The following is an 18,853-nucleotide window of genomic DNA, read 5'->3' as shown; positions in this document are numbered from 1 at the left end:
ACTTCCCCATGAGTGCAATAATATTAGTTTGTTCCGTGTGTGTATCTACACAAATACTTCCAATTAACACAAGTTATGTTCTTGAACTACGACGTTGTAATAAGATTGTAAAAAAAAGACTTACAGTTTTAAGCTCTCTTAAATATACCAAACAAGCTTTTTTTTCGTTTTGTTTTGTTTTTAAGCTTTGTAATTTATCAAGAGAAGAAACACTTTACATTGTAGTTATATATAATGTACGTGCTATGACTCTGGACTGAACACAACTCCATGCTGAGGGACTGATTACCTCAGACTCATCTTCCACTATTGGACTGAAGAAGCCACTGGATTTACTCAATAAAGGTTCCCAAATGCTTCAAAAGTGTCTCATTCTGAACTCAACTTTGATTATATTTTTCCTTAAGCATTCCTGGCTACACTTACTGACTGCTTCCTGTATGCTATTTACTCTTTCTGGTCTCTGATCTTCACACAATACATCTTCAACACGTCTTACCCTGCGGTGCTGCGTGACCCTTATGGGTTTAGCGCTTAGTTTTGACTGTAATAATATGTAGCCTGATGGCACTCATAACCCTGACCCAACTAGGGAGGCTCCTTGATGCTACGGTGACGGTGCTATTGATTTAAGGAACTAGATTTGTGCTCCCTTTCCTTGGATCGAGCGCAAATGCCTTCCATTCCCTCAGGTGCTGTACGACCCTACGGGTTTAGCTATCTCTCATGAAAGTAATAATTAAAGTGGGTGAACTATTCAGGAACAAAACTAACACTCCTGCACAGACCTGGTCATGGAGCGGGGGCGCTGACCCCTGGAACACCCTTCAGGATTTTCTTCCTTATTGCAAGGGGCATTAAGTGAGACACCTTTACTTTCTACTCAACAAACAAAATTTTTTTTTGGTTTACTTATACTGATATTCATGTGTTGAGGACAAACAAGAACCACAATGGAAATTAGTCACTCTGACTAGGTAACTTACACATATATGTTACTATGCAAAAATCGCGAACAAGTGATACAAGATGCAAAACACTCACGGGGGGGAGTTGAATGATAGCTCTAGGCCTTTCATGTTTCAATCAACACATCTTCAGGAGCTTGCAATGTTGCAGAAATGAGTAGGAAGTCCAAGTAGATGCATTTGAGGGAACGAATCTAGCTAGAATCGTTCCTTTGAACGGATCTACCTGGACTTCCTGTTCATTTCTGCAACATTGTAAGCTTTCGATGATGTGCTGATTACAGCAAGAAAGGCCTAGAGCTATCATGCAACTCCTCCCGTGGTTGTTTTGCATGTGTTACCATGTATGATCATTGTGCTTATGTTGACCTGTACCTAAATAAACTTACTAAAGAATCCAGCAGCTTGGTAAGTATGATAACAATGTTAGTATGATAATAATGTTAGTATGATAACAATGTTAGTAAGTATGATAACAATGTTAGTATGATAATGTTAGTATGATAACAATGTTAGTAAGTATGATAGCAATGTTAGTAAGTATGATAGCAATGTTAGTAAGTATGATAACAATGTTAGTAAGTATGATAGCAGTGTTAGTAAGTATGATAGCAATGTTAGTAAGTATGATAACAATGTTAGTAAGTATGATAACAATGTTAGTATGATAACAATGTTAGTATGATAATGTTAGTATGATAATGTTAGTAAGTATGATAATGTTAGTATGATAATGTTAGTAAGTATGATAATGTTAGTATGATAACAATGTTAGTAAATATGATAACAATGTTAGTAAGTATGATAACAATGTTAGTATGATAGCAATGTTAGTAAGTATGATAACAATGTTAGTAAGTATGATAACAATGTTAGTATGATAATGTTAGTATGATAACAATGTTAGTATGATAACAATGTTAGTAAGTATGATAACAATGTTAGTATGATAACAATGTTAGTATGATAACAATGTTAGTAAGTATGAAAACAATGTTAGTAAGTATGATAACAATGTTAGTAAGTATGATAACAATGTTAGTAAGTATGATAATGTTAGTATGATAATGTTAGTAAGCATGATAACAATGTTAGTATGATAACAATGTTAGTAAGTATGATAACAATGTTAGTAAGTATGATAACAATGTTAGTAAGTATGATAACAATGTTAGTAAGTATGATAACAATGTTAGTAAGTATGATAACAATGTTAGTAAGTATGATAACAATGTTAGTATGATAACAATGTTAGTAAGTATGATAACAATGTTAGTAAGTATGATAACAATGTTAGTAAGTATGATAACAATGTTAGTAAGTATGATAACAATGTTAGTATGATAACAATGTTAGTAAGTATGATAACAATGTTAGTAAGTATGATAACAATGTTAGTATGATAACAATGTTAGTAAGTATGATAACAATGTTAGTATGATAACAATGTTAGTATGATAACAATGTTAGTAAGTATGATAACAATGTTAGTATGATAACAATGTTAGTAAGTATGATAACAATGTTAATAAGTATGATAACAATGTTGGAGCGTATTATTTAACTCTGTGGGCTAGAACTCTCTTCCCTAAGAGCCACGTAAGTTCCCTCGTCTTCTAATAACTTATTCATTTTTCCCACTATAATCCACCTTGTCCATAATTACCATCACATTTACTGTGTCTGTTTCGTAAGGTGACGTCCAGGATCTTTACTTAATTTATAGTATAACTTAACAAATCTTTGATGACAATTGAGTTGTTGATGTCTGAGAACAGCTCAGACCTCTACAACACAACTGTAAAGGGCTCTTGATCCAGAGAACTTGAGCTAATCATCCTTCGACTGAACCTGATTTCCTCTCGTTTCCAAGGTGTTGTATGGCCCCTACGGTTTTAGCTCATCCAAATATAATAATTTTGATGGATGAAAAATCTATTAGTTGTATCAACCGGGATTTCTGATCCGAGGACTATGAGCTGATCTCCCTTGCATCAAACCTCCTTAACTCGCATGTCTCAACTGTATAACCCTTGTGGGTTTAGCTTTCCCCATGAAAATAATATCCTACACAGTTATGCTGGTTGGTTAATGGGGTTTGAATCCTATCTACTACACGAGGGACATTAAGGCTGGTTGTTGGTTAATGGGGTTTGAATCCTATCTACTACACGAGGGTCATTAAGGCTGGTTGTTGGTTAATGGGGTTTAAAGTCTATCTACTACACGAGGATCATTAAGGCTGGTTGTTGGTTAATGGGGTTTAAAGTCTATCTACTACACGAGGGTCATTAAGGCTGGTTGTTGGCTAATGGGGTTTAAAGTCTATCTACTACACGAGGGTCATTAAGGCTGGTTGGTTGGTTAATGGGGTTTAAAGTCTATCTACTACACGAGGATCATTAAGGCTGGTTGTTGGTTAATGGGGTTTAAAGTCTATCTACTACACGAGGATCATTAAGGCTGGTTGTTGGTTAATGGGGTTTAAAGTCTATCTATTACATGAGGGTCATTAAGGCTGGTTGGTTGGTTAATGGGGTTTAAAGTCTATCTACTACACGAGGGTCATTAAGGCTGGTTGTTGGCTAATGGGGTTTAAAGTCTATCTACTACACGAGGGTCATTAAGGCTGCATGTCACCTGTACACCACCAGTCAAGAATACTTTAATACCTAAAACACTGATTAATGTAAACTACCAGTGTATATACACTGAGAGACACCTCTTGGTGTGTATATATATATATATATATATATATATATATATATATATATATATATATATATATATATATATATATATATATATATATAGATGGGGTCCACCTCTGGTGTAAATTGTGGGACCCATAGCCTCGGAGAAGTGGATAAAAAGGCAAGCTCAGTGTATATACAGAGTGACATGCATTTATCGGTGTATATACACTGAAACATACACCTATCATGCAGTGCTGTTAGTCATGGTTAATGAGAGAGCTATGTATAGTGTTTTTTTTATTTATTATTCAGGTATATTAAGAGTATAATGTATATAGCACATCGCTCTAGACCCGTACACAGCAATGTTCAGTAGTCGCAAGACACTGGTGGGGAGATAAAGCTTGCATCAGTTGTCAAGATGCTCGGACTAGATCTCACTGGAGGCTGAATCAGACACATTATGTCTTATTTAAAGACATTTCGACCGCTGTGGGACGGATGCTGTCAAAGACCTACTGTGGGCGAAACGTAGTTAAATTATAATAATTTATCCCCCCCCCTTCTCCAAATCATTGCAAACAAGAGTTGCAATATGGAAATCTTCCTGGTATACACAACATTCCAGGGGGAATATACAATGCTTGTTCTGTGTGTGTTTAAGCCACCGTGAGATTATTCCAGCAAGTTGATCAACTTCTCCAAGTGAATCATTGTCTCGATAAAGCTTTCCATCCAGCCATAGTTTAATATGTTTATTATGCACCCCATACCCATCCTGTGGGCGGTAGTCTAAAGATTACAGAGGTACATAAATGGGTCCAGGGACTGGACCACAAAGTTTTGATAGCTGAACAAATTACAAAGGTATTAAATCCCAGGTCATAGTGACTTACTAAGTCAAATTACAGTAAAGCTTTGCAGTGCCTAGTGACGATGAACCACAGGAACAGTAATTAAGTTTAATTAGGTACAGGTGCACATGAGTACAATTATTATACATAGTTACATATGTGTAAATTACCTAGGATAGCTAAAAAAAAAAGGTCTGTGTGACTTTTTTAATGTTTTTTGAATTATCAAGTGAGTGGATAGCTACATTTGTACCTGATGTAATTTGCATTGTTCTCATATATGGGGTTCACCTCTGGAGAGATTAACGGGAAATTATACCCTCAGATAAGTAAAATTGCTTCTATGGGAGGAAGGTTGGTTAATGGGATTTAAAACCTATCGACTACACTATGGGTCGTCAAGGCTGCATCTTACCTCTTCACCACCAGTCAAGAATACGGTAATACTAGCAACATATATACTCTGGCAGATATACACATCTCAAAATATATATCCTGTGTCTATTTCTTTCAGAAGCCGTTTGAGTATTTTTCCCCTATCACCCCATATATTCCAATATATATTTTTGCACTATAAATTATTGCGAATCACAACTCACTTGACACTTCATTACAACTGACAGTTTCTCTAAATCCCCCAGAATACGATGTTATAATCCCCCAGAATACGATGTTATAATCCCCCAGAATACGATGTTATAAATATTTCTCATTTAACGTTTTAACTCCAAGCTAAATAACCCATTTAGATTTTGCGAATTCTTGTGAATATAATAGTAATTTCTAAATTCTGTGTTAATTATGTAGAAGCTAGTGATAGTGGTGCAGAGAAGGTACAGTTGTTGTAGTTAGAAATAGTGGGATAATTACTCACCATTCGGTAAATTATATCAGGTTAAGTAAAGTTAGGTTAGGTTAGGTTAGGTTAGGTTAGGTTAGGTTAGGTTAGGTTAGGTTAGGTTAGGTTAGGTTAAGTTAAGTTAAGTTAGGTTAGGTTAGGTTAGGTAAGGTTAGGTAAGGTTAGGTTAGGTTAGGTTAGGTTAGGTTAGGTTGGGTTAGGTTAGGTTAGGTTAAGTTAGGTTAGGTTAGGTTAGGTTAGGTAAGGTTTGGTTAGGTTAGGTTAGGTTAGGTCAGGTTGGGTTAGGTTAGGTTAAGTTAGGTTAGGTTAGGTTAGGTTAGGTAAGGTTAGGTTAGGTAAGGTTTGGTTAGGTTAGGTTAGGGTAGGTTAGGTTAGGTTAGGTTAGGTTTGGTTAGGTTAGGTTAGGTTAGGTAAGGTTTGGTTAGGTTAGATGAGGTTAGGTTAGGTTAGGTTAGGTAAGGTTAGGTTAGGTTAGGTTAGGTTAGGTTAGGTTAGGTTAGGTAAGGTTTGGTTAGGTAAGGTTAAGTTAGGTTAGGTTAGGTTAGGTTAGGTTAGGTTAGGTTAGGTTAGGTTAGGTTAGGTTAGGTAAGGTTAAATTAGGTTAGGTTAGGTTAGGTTAGGTTAGGTTAGGTTAGGTAAGGCTAGGTTAGGTTAGGTTAGGTTAGGTTAGGTTAGGTTAGGTTAGGTTAGGTAAGGTTAGGTTAGGTAAGGTTAGGTTAGGTTAGGTTAGGTAAGGTTAGGTTAGGTAAGGTTAGGTTAGGTTAGGTTAGGTTAGGTTAGGTTAGGTTTGTCAGGAAACAGGACAAGTGTTTCCTGACGCGGGTCTTAGTCATATGGTGACCCGCGACTGGAGGTTTTAGTCATCTGACCGAGGCCTTCCACTGGCTTACTCCTTCACCCCTTTATAAATTAAGATTATTCTTGTATTAGGTTAAGAGTAATGAAGTAGCCCTTAAACAACTGCTATGTCATGCTAGATGTTATTAAACAAATCACCTATAACTAAACAGCTGTTAATGGTACCACCAGAGGTGGAAAGTAATCAAAAACATAGGTAACATCTGCTAAATGGTGGCAGCTTAGGTAAAAAGTAACCAAATGGACTTTAAACATCTGTTGAATAGTTTTAGTTGAGCCTAGAAGTGATTAAATACATAAAAAATAATCAAATTGACCAACACAGCTGTTATATGGCACAGGAACCAGCAGGTGCTGGCATTAAAATGGTATAAAATACCGACAGGTTGTTAGGTAAGACACATAAGCAACAGTTAGATACCTAACTGTTGCATATGTGTCTTACCTAACAACAGATGCTGGCACGAGAGAAGTTAAAATGTATTTTAACTCTATGATAACCTTGATTATTGTTAAAGACAAGGTTATCACTCTTAGTACAGTAATTCAACTTCTCCTCCTACATAAAAGTTAACATTATATTTTTTTAATATTGTAAGTGAGGTTAATCTAGCGTATATGGTAATATATCCATAAAAAAAACTGCCATACTGGCAAGTTTATTTTCGATACAGTCTTTTGATATGATGCAAATAATTGAGAAAAATAATTGAGAATTTTGCAACATTTCGGAACCCACTATGGCGAAACGTTCCTGCAACAATGTTACACAAGTATCACATGCTTCAACAACCATTTGGTAATTTTATTATCCATCTTGCAACAGCAGGTGAAAAACTAGTGAGGAATTTCTTCGTTCAGAAAATCAACAGGGACAAATTTCCTTCATTTTTGAATTTGGAAAAAACACTACAGACGTTCTTTTTTTTTTTAGGATAGACTGAATGATTTCCGAATTAACTTAATCTACAAGCATGGGCGTCCACTAGCCATGGATCAAACCTGTGTTAAGGGGACTTAGCCATGTACATTAATGCCTCTGAGCCGACATTGGTATATAATAACACTTTCAGCCAAGAAATTTGATTAATGCAACATTTCACCCACTAAAGGGGGCTTTATCAAATACCAGTGGTCAGTGGAGGACCCAGAAGGTAAAAAATATCCACCCCATAACTCAATCAGCACCCCAGATAAAAAAAATACATAGATAATCCAGCTTCAAGTTGCCTAGTCCTCTTTTCCAACTAGATGGCCACATTTCGCCCACTGGCAGTGGGCGAAATGTGGTATCTATGACTTTTTTCCTTCTGAAAGTGTATTTATACCAGCAAAACATTTATAATGATGTCAAGAACCAAGCTTGTATATTCCTCTCACATCTCCCTGGTAAAATTTCAGTGTACGCCCGTGTATATGCATTAACATAGCCTACATAACATAGTCCATAAAACATAGCCTACATAACATAGTCCATTAAACATAGCCTACAAAACATAGCCTATTAAACATGGTCTACTATATATAGCCTATTAATCATAGGCCACTAAAAATAGTCTACTAAACATGACCTATTAAGCATAGCCTACTAAACACAGGCTACATAGCCTACTAACACAGGTCATATAGCCTACTAACAAAGGTCACATAGCCTACTAAACATAGGCCACATAGCCTACTAAACATAGGCCACATAAAGTGTAAACTTAGGCTATATAGCCTACTAAACATATGCTACATAGCCTACTTAACACAGACTACATAGCCTACTAAACACAGGCTACATAGCCTACTAAACATATGCTACATAGCCTACTTAACACAGGCTACATAGCCTACTAAACACAGGCTACATAGCCTACTAAACACAGGCTACATAGCCTACTAAACACAGGCTACATAGCCTACTTAGCACAGGCTACATAACCTACTAAACACAGGCTACATAGCCTACTTAGCACAGGCTACATAGCTTACTAAACACAGGCTACATAGCCTACTAAACACAGGCTACGTAGCCTACTAAACAGGCTACATAGCCTACTTAACACAGGCTACATAGCCTACTAAACACAGGCTACATAGCCTACTAAACAGGCTACATAGCCTACTAAACACAGGCTACATAGCCTACTAAACAGGCTACATAGCCTACTAAAGAGGCTACATAGCCTACTTAACACAGGGTACATAACCTACTAAACACAGGCTACATAGCCTACTAAACACAGGCTACATAGCCTACTAAACAGGCTACATAGCCTACTAAACACAGGCTACATAGCCTACTAAACAGGCTACATAGCCTACTTAGCACAGGCTACATAGCCTACTAAACAGGCTACATAGCCTACTTAACACAGGGTACATAGCCTACTAAACACAGGCTACATAGCCTACTAAACAGGCTACATAGCCTACTAAACACAGGCTACATAGCCTACTAAACAGGCTACATAGCCTACTTAGCACAGGCTACATAGCCTACTAAACACAGGCTACATAGCCTACTAAACACAGGCTACATAGCCTATTAAACAGGCTACATAACCTACTTAACACAGGCTACATAGCCTACTAAACACAGGCTACATAGCCTACTAAACAGGCTACATAGCCTACTTAACACAGGCTACATAGCCTACTAAACAGGCTACATAGCCTACTAAACACAGGCTACATAGCCTACTAAACACAGGCTACATAGCCTACTAAACACAGGCTACATAGCCTACTAAACACAGGCTACATAGCCTACTAAACACAGGCTACATAGCCTACTAAACACAGGCTACATAGCCTACTAAACACAGGCTACATAGCCTACTAAACACAGGCTACATAGCCTACTAAACACAGGCTACATAGCCTACTACACAGAGGCTACTAAACAGCCTTCGCTACCATAATGATAAACACTTAGTGCATATATAAACAGCCTTGATGCTCCTCGAGGGCTCTTGATCACGGGAACTGGAGCTGCCCTTCCTCGGATCAAACCACATTACCTCACATCCCCCAGGGTATAACCCCCCCCCCTTGTGGGCTTAGCACTCCCTGGCGAATTAAATAATAATCACACCGGAGAAGCGCTAAACCTAAAAAGGGGAGGTCACACAGTGCCTAGGGAATGGGGGAGATAAATTTGATCCGAGGAAGGAAAAAAGAGCTCCAATTCCCTGGATCAAGAGCCTTTAAGCACTGAAACACTCTCCTTCAAGGGTGGAAAACCTCAGCCAGTGATAAGAAGCAATGCTTATAGGAGAAAATTATAAATAAATAAATGTATATATATATATATATATATATATATATATATATATATATATATATATATATATATATATATATATATATATATATAATTGTATATATTTGGCACATTTTTAATGCTATTTTTTTTATACAATCTTTCCAATTAAAATTTAAATTGGTAAAAATTACCACAGTTCATCACAGATATGTTATTATTTTCGTCGAATTGTTAAAATACATTGTTATATTTTCTTGTACTTTAAGCTTGGATATACAGTATCGTTACCAAATAAATAAACAAAAGTAAGAACCGAGGAGAAGCAAAGACAGGGAGTGCCAAAAATTTAATTTAAAGCTGATGTATATTATCAACGTTAATTCGTTTATATATGCCACATGGCACAGCAAGAAATAATTAAATACGCCCTATTTAGTGGGGCATCTTTCCTCCTGACGACTTTCCTGTGGCATATAAGAGTATTGGGTGAACCAAGTGAGGTCATAGTGCCTGCTGCACACACCAGGCCATGGAGGCCCTCAACAGATAGTTACTTCTTCTTGAGTGCCTTCTCAGCTGCCTTTGTGGTCTTACCACTGCCTTCCTTCTTTGTCACCTCCCTAATTACGCCAACGGCCACCGTCTGCTTCATGTCACGCACCGCAAAACGTCCAAGAGGAGCATATTGCTGGAAGGTCTCTACACACATCGGTTTGCTGGGGACCATTTTCACAACACAAGAATCTCCGGATTTTATGCTTTTAGGAGCCTGCTCTAAGACCTTACCAGTACGTCTGTCGATCTTCTCCAGTAGCTCGAAGAACTTGCAGGCAATGTGAGCAGTGTGGCAGTCAAGCACAGGTGTGTACCCAGCATTGATTTGACCAGGGTGGTTCAAAACGATCACTTGTGCAGTGAAGTCAGCGGCCTCCTTGGCAGGATCGTTCTTGGAGTCTGAAGCAACGAAACCACGCTTCAGGTCCTTCACAGAAACGTTCTTCACGTTGAAACCAACGTTGTCACCTGGAACAGCTTCTACCAGAGCTTCATGGTGCATTTCTACAGACTTCACTTCAGTGGTTGGACCAGTGGGGGCAAATGTAACAACCATTCCGGGCTTGAGGATGCCAGTTTCAACACGTCCCACGGGTACTGTACCAATACCACCGATCTTGTACACGTCCTGTTGAAGAAATGAAGTGTTTAGCATCATAGAAATACAGATATTTCTTCATACAAATATAAGTATAGGTGTAGTACATAGGTGTATATTGGATCCAAAAACTGTAAAGGCCTATAGTATTTGTACTTTAAATTCCACGAGAAAAGACTTAATTCAAAACTAGACGATAAAAGTTGTTGAAAAAAAAATAGGCTTCATATAGTGCAAGTTTGAAAATTAAAGTGAAATAGCCCTAGAAGAACAGTCCTTATTCATTGGGGTGTCCTGCCGGTGGTGAAGGGTTCTTGATCCAAGGAATTACAGTTATACTCCCGTTGGAATAAACCTTCCTACCTAACAGGTGGTGTATGACCCCTGTCGGTTTAGTGCGTTCTCTTGAATACAAAAGTATTATTATTATTATTATACTTACATTAATTAAGCACTAAACCCGTAAGAGTTATACAGCACTGCTGAAGACCCGAAGAAAACTCAAGTACATACTGAATCGAATAATAATAATAATAGGCTAGTTAATTACAATCAGAAGTCAGACACTGCTGAACATTCGTACAGTACCTGGAGAGGCAACCGAAGAGGCTTTTCCGTTGGCCTGGCTGGAGGCTCAATGTTATCCAGGGCATCGAAGAGAGTCAAGTACTCGTAGGATCCACTCTTACGTTCAATCTTCTTTGCTTTCCACCAGGGCATATTGTCAGATGGTTCCAGCATGTTGTCTCCATTAAAGCCAGAGATGGGGAGGATGGGCACAGTAGCTGGGTTGTAGCCCACCTTTTTCACATAGTTGCCGACTTCCTTCTTGATTTCTTCAAATCTTGTCTCGGAGTACTTTGGTTCTGTGCTGTCCATCTTATTCACAGCAACAATCAACTGCTTCACACCCAAGGTAAAGCACAGGAGGACATGCTCACGGGTCTGGCCATTCTTAGAAATTCCAGCTTCAAACTCTCCAGTACCAGCAGCAACAATCAGAACAGCACAGTCAGCTTGAGACGTCCCCGTAATCATGTTCTTGATGAAATCACGATGCCCTGGAGCATCAATGATAGTGACGTAGAACTTCTTGGTTTCAAACTTCCAGAGGGCAATATCGATGGTGATACCACGTTCACGTTCTGCTTTTAGCTTGTCCAAAACCCAGGCATATTTGAAGGATCCTTTGCCCATCTCTGTTGACTCTTTCTCGAACTTTTCAATGGTACGTTTGTCAATGCCACCACATTTGTAGATCAAGTGGCCAGTGGTAGTGGATTTGCCAGAGTCTACATGGCCCACCACCACGATGTTTATGTGGACCTTCTCCTTACCCATGGCTGGGACTTGGTTCACCTAAGCTTACAAGCTGAAATAAATAAGCAACAAAATATTAGAGGTTGGAATGCTAGTTTTAACCATTAATATTTTAATTAAAATAAAGGTCATGCAGGAATATCAGTGTTATCTGTCCAGAATAAAAGAATGATTATAACCTAGACGGGTGAGATACCCAAATTAAGAACTTTAATAGTATCAACATCTCCCCGGAAGATTGCTAGCGCATTCAGCTCACACAGTGAGTTCCGTGGTTCGATCTCGGTACAAGTGGAGGCATTTGGACATGTTTCCTTAAGACACCTGCTGTCCAAGTTCACCTAATAAATAGGTACCTGGGTGTTAGTCGACTGGTGACAAAATTGACCTAATTTGCGGGAAATACATCAGCATAACAAGCAGCTTTCTATATAGTAGTATGTCACTGATGTCAGCTATGGTCTATATACCTTGTACATGTACTTGTAATAATAAAAATATTGTTACTATGCTAGAGAATATAAAATAAATTTTTGAAACTCGCTTACAAACATCTCATGGAGGGCCGCTTGGCGCACCTCTGTGAAGACTGTTATGTCGTGGAGATAATTATATATAAACACATCGATCGCTTCCCACCAAGGTAGGGTGGCCCGAAAAGGATAAGCCAGTGGAAGGCCTCGGTCAGATGACCAAAAGCTCCAGCTGTGGGTCATCATATGACTAAGACCCGCGTTGGGGAACATATGTCCTGTTTCTTGACAACCTCCACAACCCCAGGTAGATCTGTTTGTGACTTAATAAAGCCCACTGTGTGGGCGAAACGTTGTCAATAAAGCATCACATTATTTTTCATTTGTGTCTCCTTTTACTCTGACATGTTATTATGATAGTATAACATCTATTAATTGGCTTTGGAAAAAGGTTAGACAATTAGGTGGGTGAAAATGATTAGTTTTGACAAAAATCTGCCCGGTGGCCTGGTGGCTAAAGCTCCCGCTTCACACACGGAGGGCCCGGGTTCGATTCCCGGCGGGTGGAAACATTTCGACACGTTTCCTTACACCTGTTGTCCTGTTCACCTAGCAGCAAATAGGTACCTGGGTGTTAGTCGACTGGTGTGGGTCGCATCCTGGGGGACAAGATTAAGGACCACAATGGAAATAAGTTAGACAGTCCTCGATGACGCACTGACTTTCTTGGGTTATCCTGGGTGGCTAACCCTCCGGGGTTAAAAATCCGAACGAAATCTTATCTTATCTTATCTTAGTATGGGCCAGTAGGCTCAAAATAGGTAGATCAAACCTAATTACTTCCCACTCTCATTAATAAAGTAACTGGTAACAAAACTGGTAACAAAATTGCAGTTGCAGGTTCAATATATCACAGATTTCAAGGAAATGAAAGAAAAAACAAAGTTGAAAATAAAGATACGACAGTACTGCACCTGTGTCTGAGTCATCTATATATCGGTAACGTTATTATCATATCTACGTGTTCCTTCCAATGAAATACTTCCGGTTCTCATTTTTGGAATGTTTTGCTTCTGGAAGTTATTGATTGTGGACACAGAGGCCAGCTTAAAGCTGCCAGGCTGTACCAGCTTACCTACTGCCTTACCTCCCTTACTATTATTATTATTATTATTATCATTATTATTATCACTATTATTATTATTATTATATTATTATACTGTTATTATTATTATTATTATTATTATTATTATTATTATTATTATTATTATTATTATTATAGCTATTATCATTATTATAATTATAATTATTATTATCACTGTTATTATTTATTTTATTATTATTATTAAAGATTAGCCGGTATTCTCCCGGCCCGGGCCTTTTCCAAGTGGTGGCCCGGCTTTGGCTCCCTCTTTAGGGAGTGTCTGAGACCTAAGTCTCCCATGGGAGGAGGCACAAGTACCTCCTCATCTTTGGGACCAACTGTCCCCAGGCCTAGCCACAAGCTAGGCCTCTCTGGTCTGCCATCCCCGCCTCAAGGGGGCTAATGGGAATGACAGTCTTATGAGCTAAAGGCTCGGGCTCAGGCACCTACCCTACCCTAGAAGGGTTAGGCATGGTGTCGATCTGTTATTATTATTATTACTATTATTATTATTATTATTATTATTATTATTATTGTTATTATATTATTATTATACTGTTATTATTACTATTATTATTATTATTATTATAGCTATTATCATTATTATTATAATTATAATTATCATTATTATTATTATCACTATTATTATTATTATTGTTATTATTATTATTATTCAATCTTTCTTCGGAGTTGCGCTCCTGGAGGATAAATTACACATGTATAACTAGACTATTATTGTACTTACGTACTTATTTACTTAATTGCCTATTGAGGGTTTTGAAGTACAGATTCTAATATTACTACTACTAATAATATCAGACCATGGAGCTGTACTTTTCTCCAGGCTGAGGGACTGATCTCCTCAGATATTTTTCCTCCAAGTTTGTTGGACTGATGATATCATCTTTATTTCAACTGTTGTACGTGCGTCTTAATCATCAATACTGTTTTTTTTAGTTTTAGTCACCTTAGTGATCATTTTGAACGGTTTATGTCTGCAAGTGTGTCCTCACAGAGTTGTACTTGTGAGGGTTGAGACTTAGCTCCTGGCCCCGTCAGAAGTTATAAGTGAGTCAGTTATAAGTGTGTATTTGGTTAGGTTAGGTAAGGTTGCCAGGATACAGGACAAGTGTTTCCTAACGTGGGTTTTAATCATATGATAACCCACAGCTGGAGCATTTGGCCATCTGACTGAGGCCTTCCACTGGCTTACCCCTCCACCCCTTTAAAAATTATGGTCAGGACTTATTGTTCCTAGTAGTAATTAGAGTGCATGTGTGTGTGTACTCACCTAATTGTGGTTGCAGGGATCGATTCATAGCTCGTGGCCCCGCCCCTTCAGTGGTCACTATCGTGTGTGTGTTACCAGTTCTCAAAGGCACTTGGCCTGTTGTCTGTAGTTTGTGGTGTATGTGTGTATGTACTCACCTAACTGTACTCACCTAATTGTACTCACCTAATTGTACTCACCTAATTGTGGTTGCAGGGGTCGAGACTCAGCTCCTGGCCCCGCCTCTTCACTGATCGCTACTGGGTCCTCTCCCTCTCTGCTTCCTGAGCTTTGTCATACCTCTTCTTAAAACTATGTATGGTTCCTTCCTGTATGTGTGTGTGTGTGTTTATATATGTGGCTGTGACAGCAGTCAGTCAGGTGTGCGCAGCAGCAAACTGCCTGCAGCTGCGGTCGATGCGCCTCTGGTTGCCTCCTCCACACCCAAGAAAACCGCTCTAAATTCTCACCAAATAACACCAAGCGTACACGTCATACACCCTTACGTCACTTTCCTACTACGCAGCGACACATACAATCTAAATTCAGTGTTAGACATCCCAAGATACAGATGGAAATAGAGGAAAAAAGAGAATTATCCCATATTCCTGAATCTGGCAGCTACTGATACAGCACTGGACTTCTCAGTGTCAAAACCCACTCAATGGTAAACATTAATATACATTTTAACAATGACATTACCACAGAATCATTACCAGCCTCATAATTATGCATTATTTTATTATTTTCTCCAATCAGAATTCTTGGTTTCTGTCAGGATACGAAGCTTTTCTGCTCTCTTAAGAGCTGAATGATTTTTTTCAACTTTTAAAGAGTGATCTGCTAATATTTTCTACGCTGAGTAAGTCATGTAACCTAACAACACTTAAATAAGGAGGCATTCATGGAAATAAGCCAAGGACCCCAATAAGGACCCCAATGGAAATAAGTCACTTTGACTTTTTGGGGGTCATCCTGGTCCATTTACAATATGTATGATAATTGTCCTTATGCCTACCTGTGCCTAATAAAGTGACATCATTGCACCAACCGTCTTGTTCAGTTATATGACTAGCATACCTACTTTCACCGCGTATAATAATATTCAAACCTGCCCGTCCACAGGCTGGGTATGTGGGCACATAACGAAGATAATAAATTAATTGTGTCTTGGTAGTGAACTTTACATTACGTCTCACTTTTAGCGAAGGCAGTTTTGAGTCTGGCCAGTAAGTGGATGGGTGACCAGGTGAGCCAGGTCACAATGTTCTTAAGACCTGGATGAAATATGGCAATAAGTCATTTTTTAAGCTAGTTTGTGGGGACTGATTACCTCAAACTCCTCCTAATCTTCCATCTTTCTCCAAATTGGACTGAAGAAGCTACTGGTTGGCGAAACGTTTCCAGAATAAAGATTCTCAAATGTTACGCAAGTGTCTCATTTATCAACCCGTCGGTTTTTTAAACCCACAAGTTGTTGTTTATAAACAACATCAACTAGAAAGATTTACAGATAAAACAACTCTTACAAACCTGCTTGAGCTCTATAACAAAGTAATATTATTAATATTGGTAGAATTACCGACAATATGATAGGTAAAAGGACACAAGTGCAACAAATTCGATATTTTGTAGTAATAAGCATCTGATGTACGGCATATGTCAGACCCATCTTCGAGTATGCAGTACCAGCATGGAACCCACATCTGACGAAGTATGTTAAGGAAGTGGAATATGTGCAGAGGTTTGCAACAAGACTAGTCCCAGAACTTAGTGATATAAGCTATGAGGAAAAACTTGGGAAGCTAAACCTGATGACGTTAATGGACGGGACGAGGGTGACACTGTGTGCAAAATACTGACAGGAAGGTGGACAGGGGCAGGTTATTTGAGAGGTAGGAAATAGGTGCGCAAGGGCGCAGTTCGAAGCTAAAACAAATGAGTTGCAGGGATGATACGAAGTGTTTTTTCAGCACTGAGTAGTCAGAAAATGTGAAGGACCTAGCTAGCGAAGTGGGAGAGGCATGATGTATACATAACGTGAGAAATTAGACATACGTGTGACATCTGGGTATAGTTTACTACGGTAATCTTCACCAACAACAAGACTGAGGGAACGATTACCTCATTTTTTGTACATAATTCTTCACTTTATGTTCTTGTGCTGTATTGATAAAGCCACTGCATGGCGAAACGTCTACAATAAAGATACCCAGATGTTTGCACATGTGTCTAATTCTGCATCTTGTCTGTATTACCTGAAGTATACCTGAAGTATACCTGGAGTATACCTGGAGTATACCTGGAGTATACCTGGAGTATACCTGGAGTATACCTGGAGTATACCTGGAGTATACCTGGAGTATACCTGGAGTATACCTGGAGAGGGTTTTGAAGTCAACGCCCCCGCGGCTCCGTCTGTATTATATAATAACATTTATGTATATATACATAACGTGAAGAATAGTCATGATATATATATATATATATATATATATATATATATATATATATATATATATATATATATATATATATATATATATATATATATATATATATATATATATATAATGACTCACTATAAACAAGAAACATGTGAGTATTTTCAGTCTGGAAGGAGAGAGAGGGGGAAATAAGATAAATAATAATTATATTAATTACGAATAATAATAATAATATTTGTAATAATAATAATAATAATAATAATAATAATAATAATAATAATAATAATAATAATAATAATAATAATAATAATAAAAATTAATAATAATTAATAATAATAAGAGAATAAAGGCAGAAGAGAGTAAGCATCAATTCTTGGCAGCAAACTGTGACTTTCCTCTGCTAAAAATAATGTTACGGAGCAGAGTGTCTCCCAGAGCACAAGACACTGCCAACACCCCCACCCCCTCTCTCTCTCTCTCTCTCTGCCATCATGGCCATCTAACTTATTCACAAATAAATTCTCACACTATCGAGATACATTAGACTGTTATGGTCTACCTTGGGTCACTACAGTCACCAAAACTATTCTCTGGAAAAGTGTGGCTGATTTGTCGATTTTCCCACCTACGACACTGTCTCTTTCTTCTTCAACTGGCCTATAATAAATCTTAATTCTAGTCCTACCTGCTGTAGGTGTGTAACGAGTCGTGGGTCAGACCTTCCATTATTTGAAGTCAATTTTTTTGATGACCTATCTCTCGTATTTTGGTTTATATTTTTCTGTCACCTCACTTTTTGATATATGGGAGACAACTTCTGTGAGTAGTAATGATATTTTGTAAAATGCCTATTTTTTTGTATTTACTGTAATATATAGTTCTAAATGCACATTTTTTGTAATTCTTGCTTGACTATTAACGTTTCAATGCCATACATATATTTTTATATATTTCATAATGGGTTTCAACCGAGTATTTTGTCCATAATACTGGGTCAGTTAAATACTGCAAATAGTTCACTATCATGGCAGGAAAGTCGGCAACATAAGCAAGTGAGGGGGTTATTTTATTTGTATAGCAAAGCATATATATCAACATCATTGCATTAATCATCATTCTGCCCAGGAAAAAAATCCCTCTGAGAGATTATTGCAGTGGCGAGAGGATTGATCGATGTGGCTTCCGGCTGGGCGCCGGCCTCGCCACGAGGCTCCATAATTTCTCAACTGCAATTCTAGATTTTGCACAGATTGTCATCACTAACAGCACACTTCACCGGCACTGGAAGCCGAGGATCCACTCGGGAAGATGGTGCGGTGGGCAAAACGTGTCGTACCTGGTCGCCGGCTTGGCAGAGAGAGAGGGGGATGACAGGTCTGGCTGAGGGGATATTACAATCCTGCATTAGAGGGTACGGCCATTACCTCCCCTCGTCCACCCCGGCCAAACCACATTCCCGGGGGAATTAACCAGCAAAACAGCATTTTTAACAAATGAAAAGGGCTCTAAAAAATATCAAAATTATTTCTTTTGCACTGCGGGGATAGTTACTGAAGTA

General features: G+C 38.2%; 1 protein-coding gene across 2 annotated transcripts; it reads right to left on the bottom strand.

Annotated features, from left to right (window-relative positions):
* Positions 1-9,822: 9,822 nt before the first annotated feature.
* On the bottom strand, positions 9,823-18,762 carry LOC128701943 (elongation factor 1-alpha-like). 2 transcript variants are annotated; one of them, XM_053795911.2, is made up of 3 exons: positions 18,632-18,762; positions 11,230-12,013; positions 9,823-10,671 (listed from the first exon to the last, which is right to left on the bottom strand). In XM_053795911.2, the coding sequence occupies exons 2-3, from the start codon at positions 11,980-11,982 to the stop codon at positions 10,039-10,041; spliced, it is 1,386 nt and encodes a 461-aa protein (XP_053651886.2). In that variant the 5' UTR covers positions 11,983-12,013; positions 18,632-18,762; the 3' UTR covers positions 9,823-10,038. The 2 variants fall into 2 exon arrangements, with proteins under 2 accessions (XP_053651886.2, XP_069957544.1); XM_070101443.1 differs by having other exon boundaries at positions 18,572-18,677.
* Between the last annotated feature and the right edge of the window lie 91 nt (positions 18,763-18,853).

The sequence above is a fragment of the Cherax quadricarinatus genome, chromosome 77 (genome assembly GCF_038502225.1).
Source record: "Cherax quadricarinatus isolate ZL_2023a chromosome 77, ASM3850222v1, whole genome shotgun sequence".
NCBI lineage: Eukaryota > Metazoa > Arthropoda > Malacostraca > Decapoda > Parastacidae > Cherax > Cherax quadricarinatus.
This window is presented reverse-complemented; position numbering and strand designations above follow the sequence as displayed.

What these genes read in the sequence shown, in the direction of transcription:
- LOC128701943 (XM_053795911.2), bottom strand. Translation starts at nt 11,982, where the DNA reads ATGGGTAAGGAGAAGGTCCACATAAACATCGTGGTGGTGGGCCATGTA. An exon ending in CTCTTCGGTTGCCTCTCCAG is followed by an intron (nt 10,672 to 11,229) that starts GTACTGTACGAA and finishes TTTCTTCAACAG; the next exon opens with GACGTGTACAAGATCGGTGG.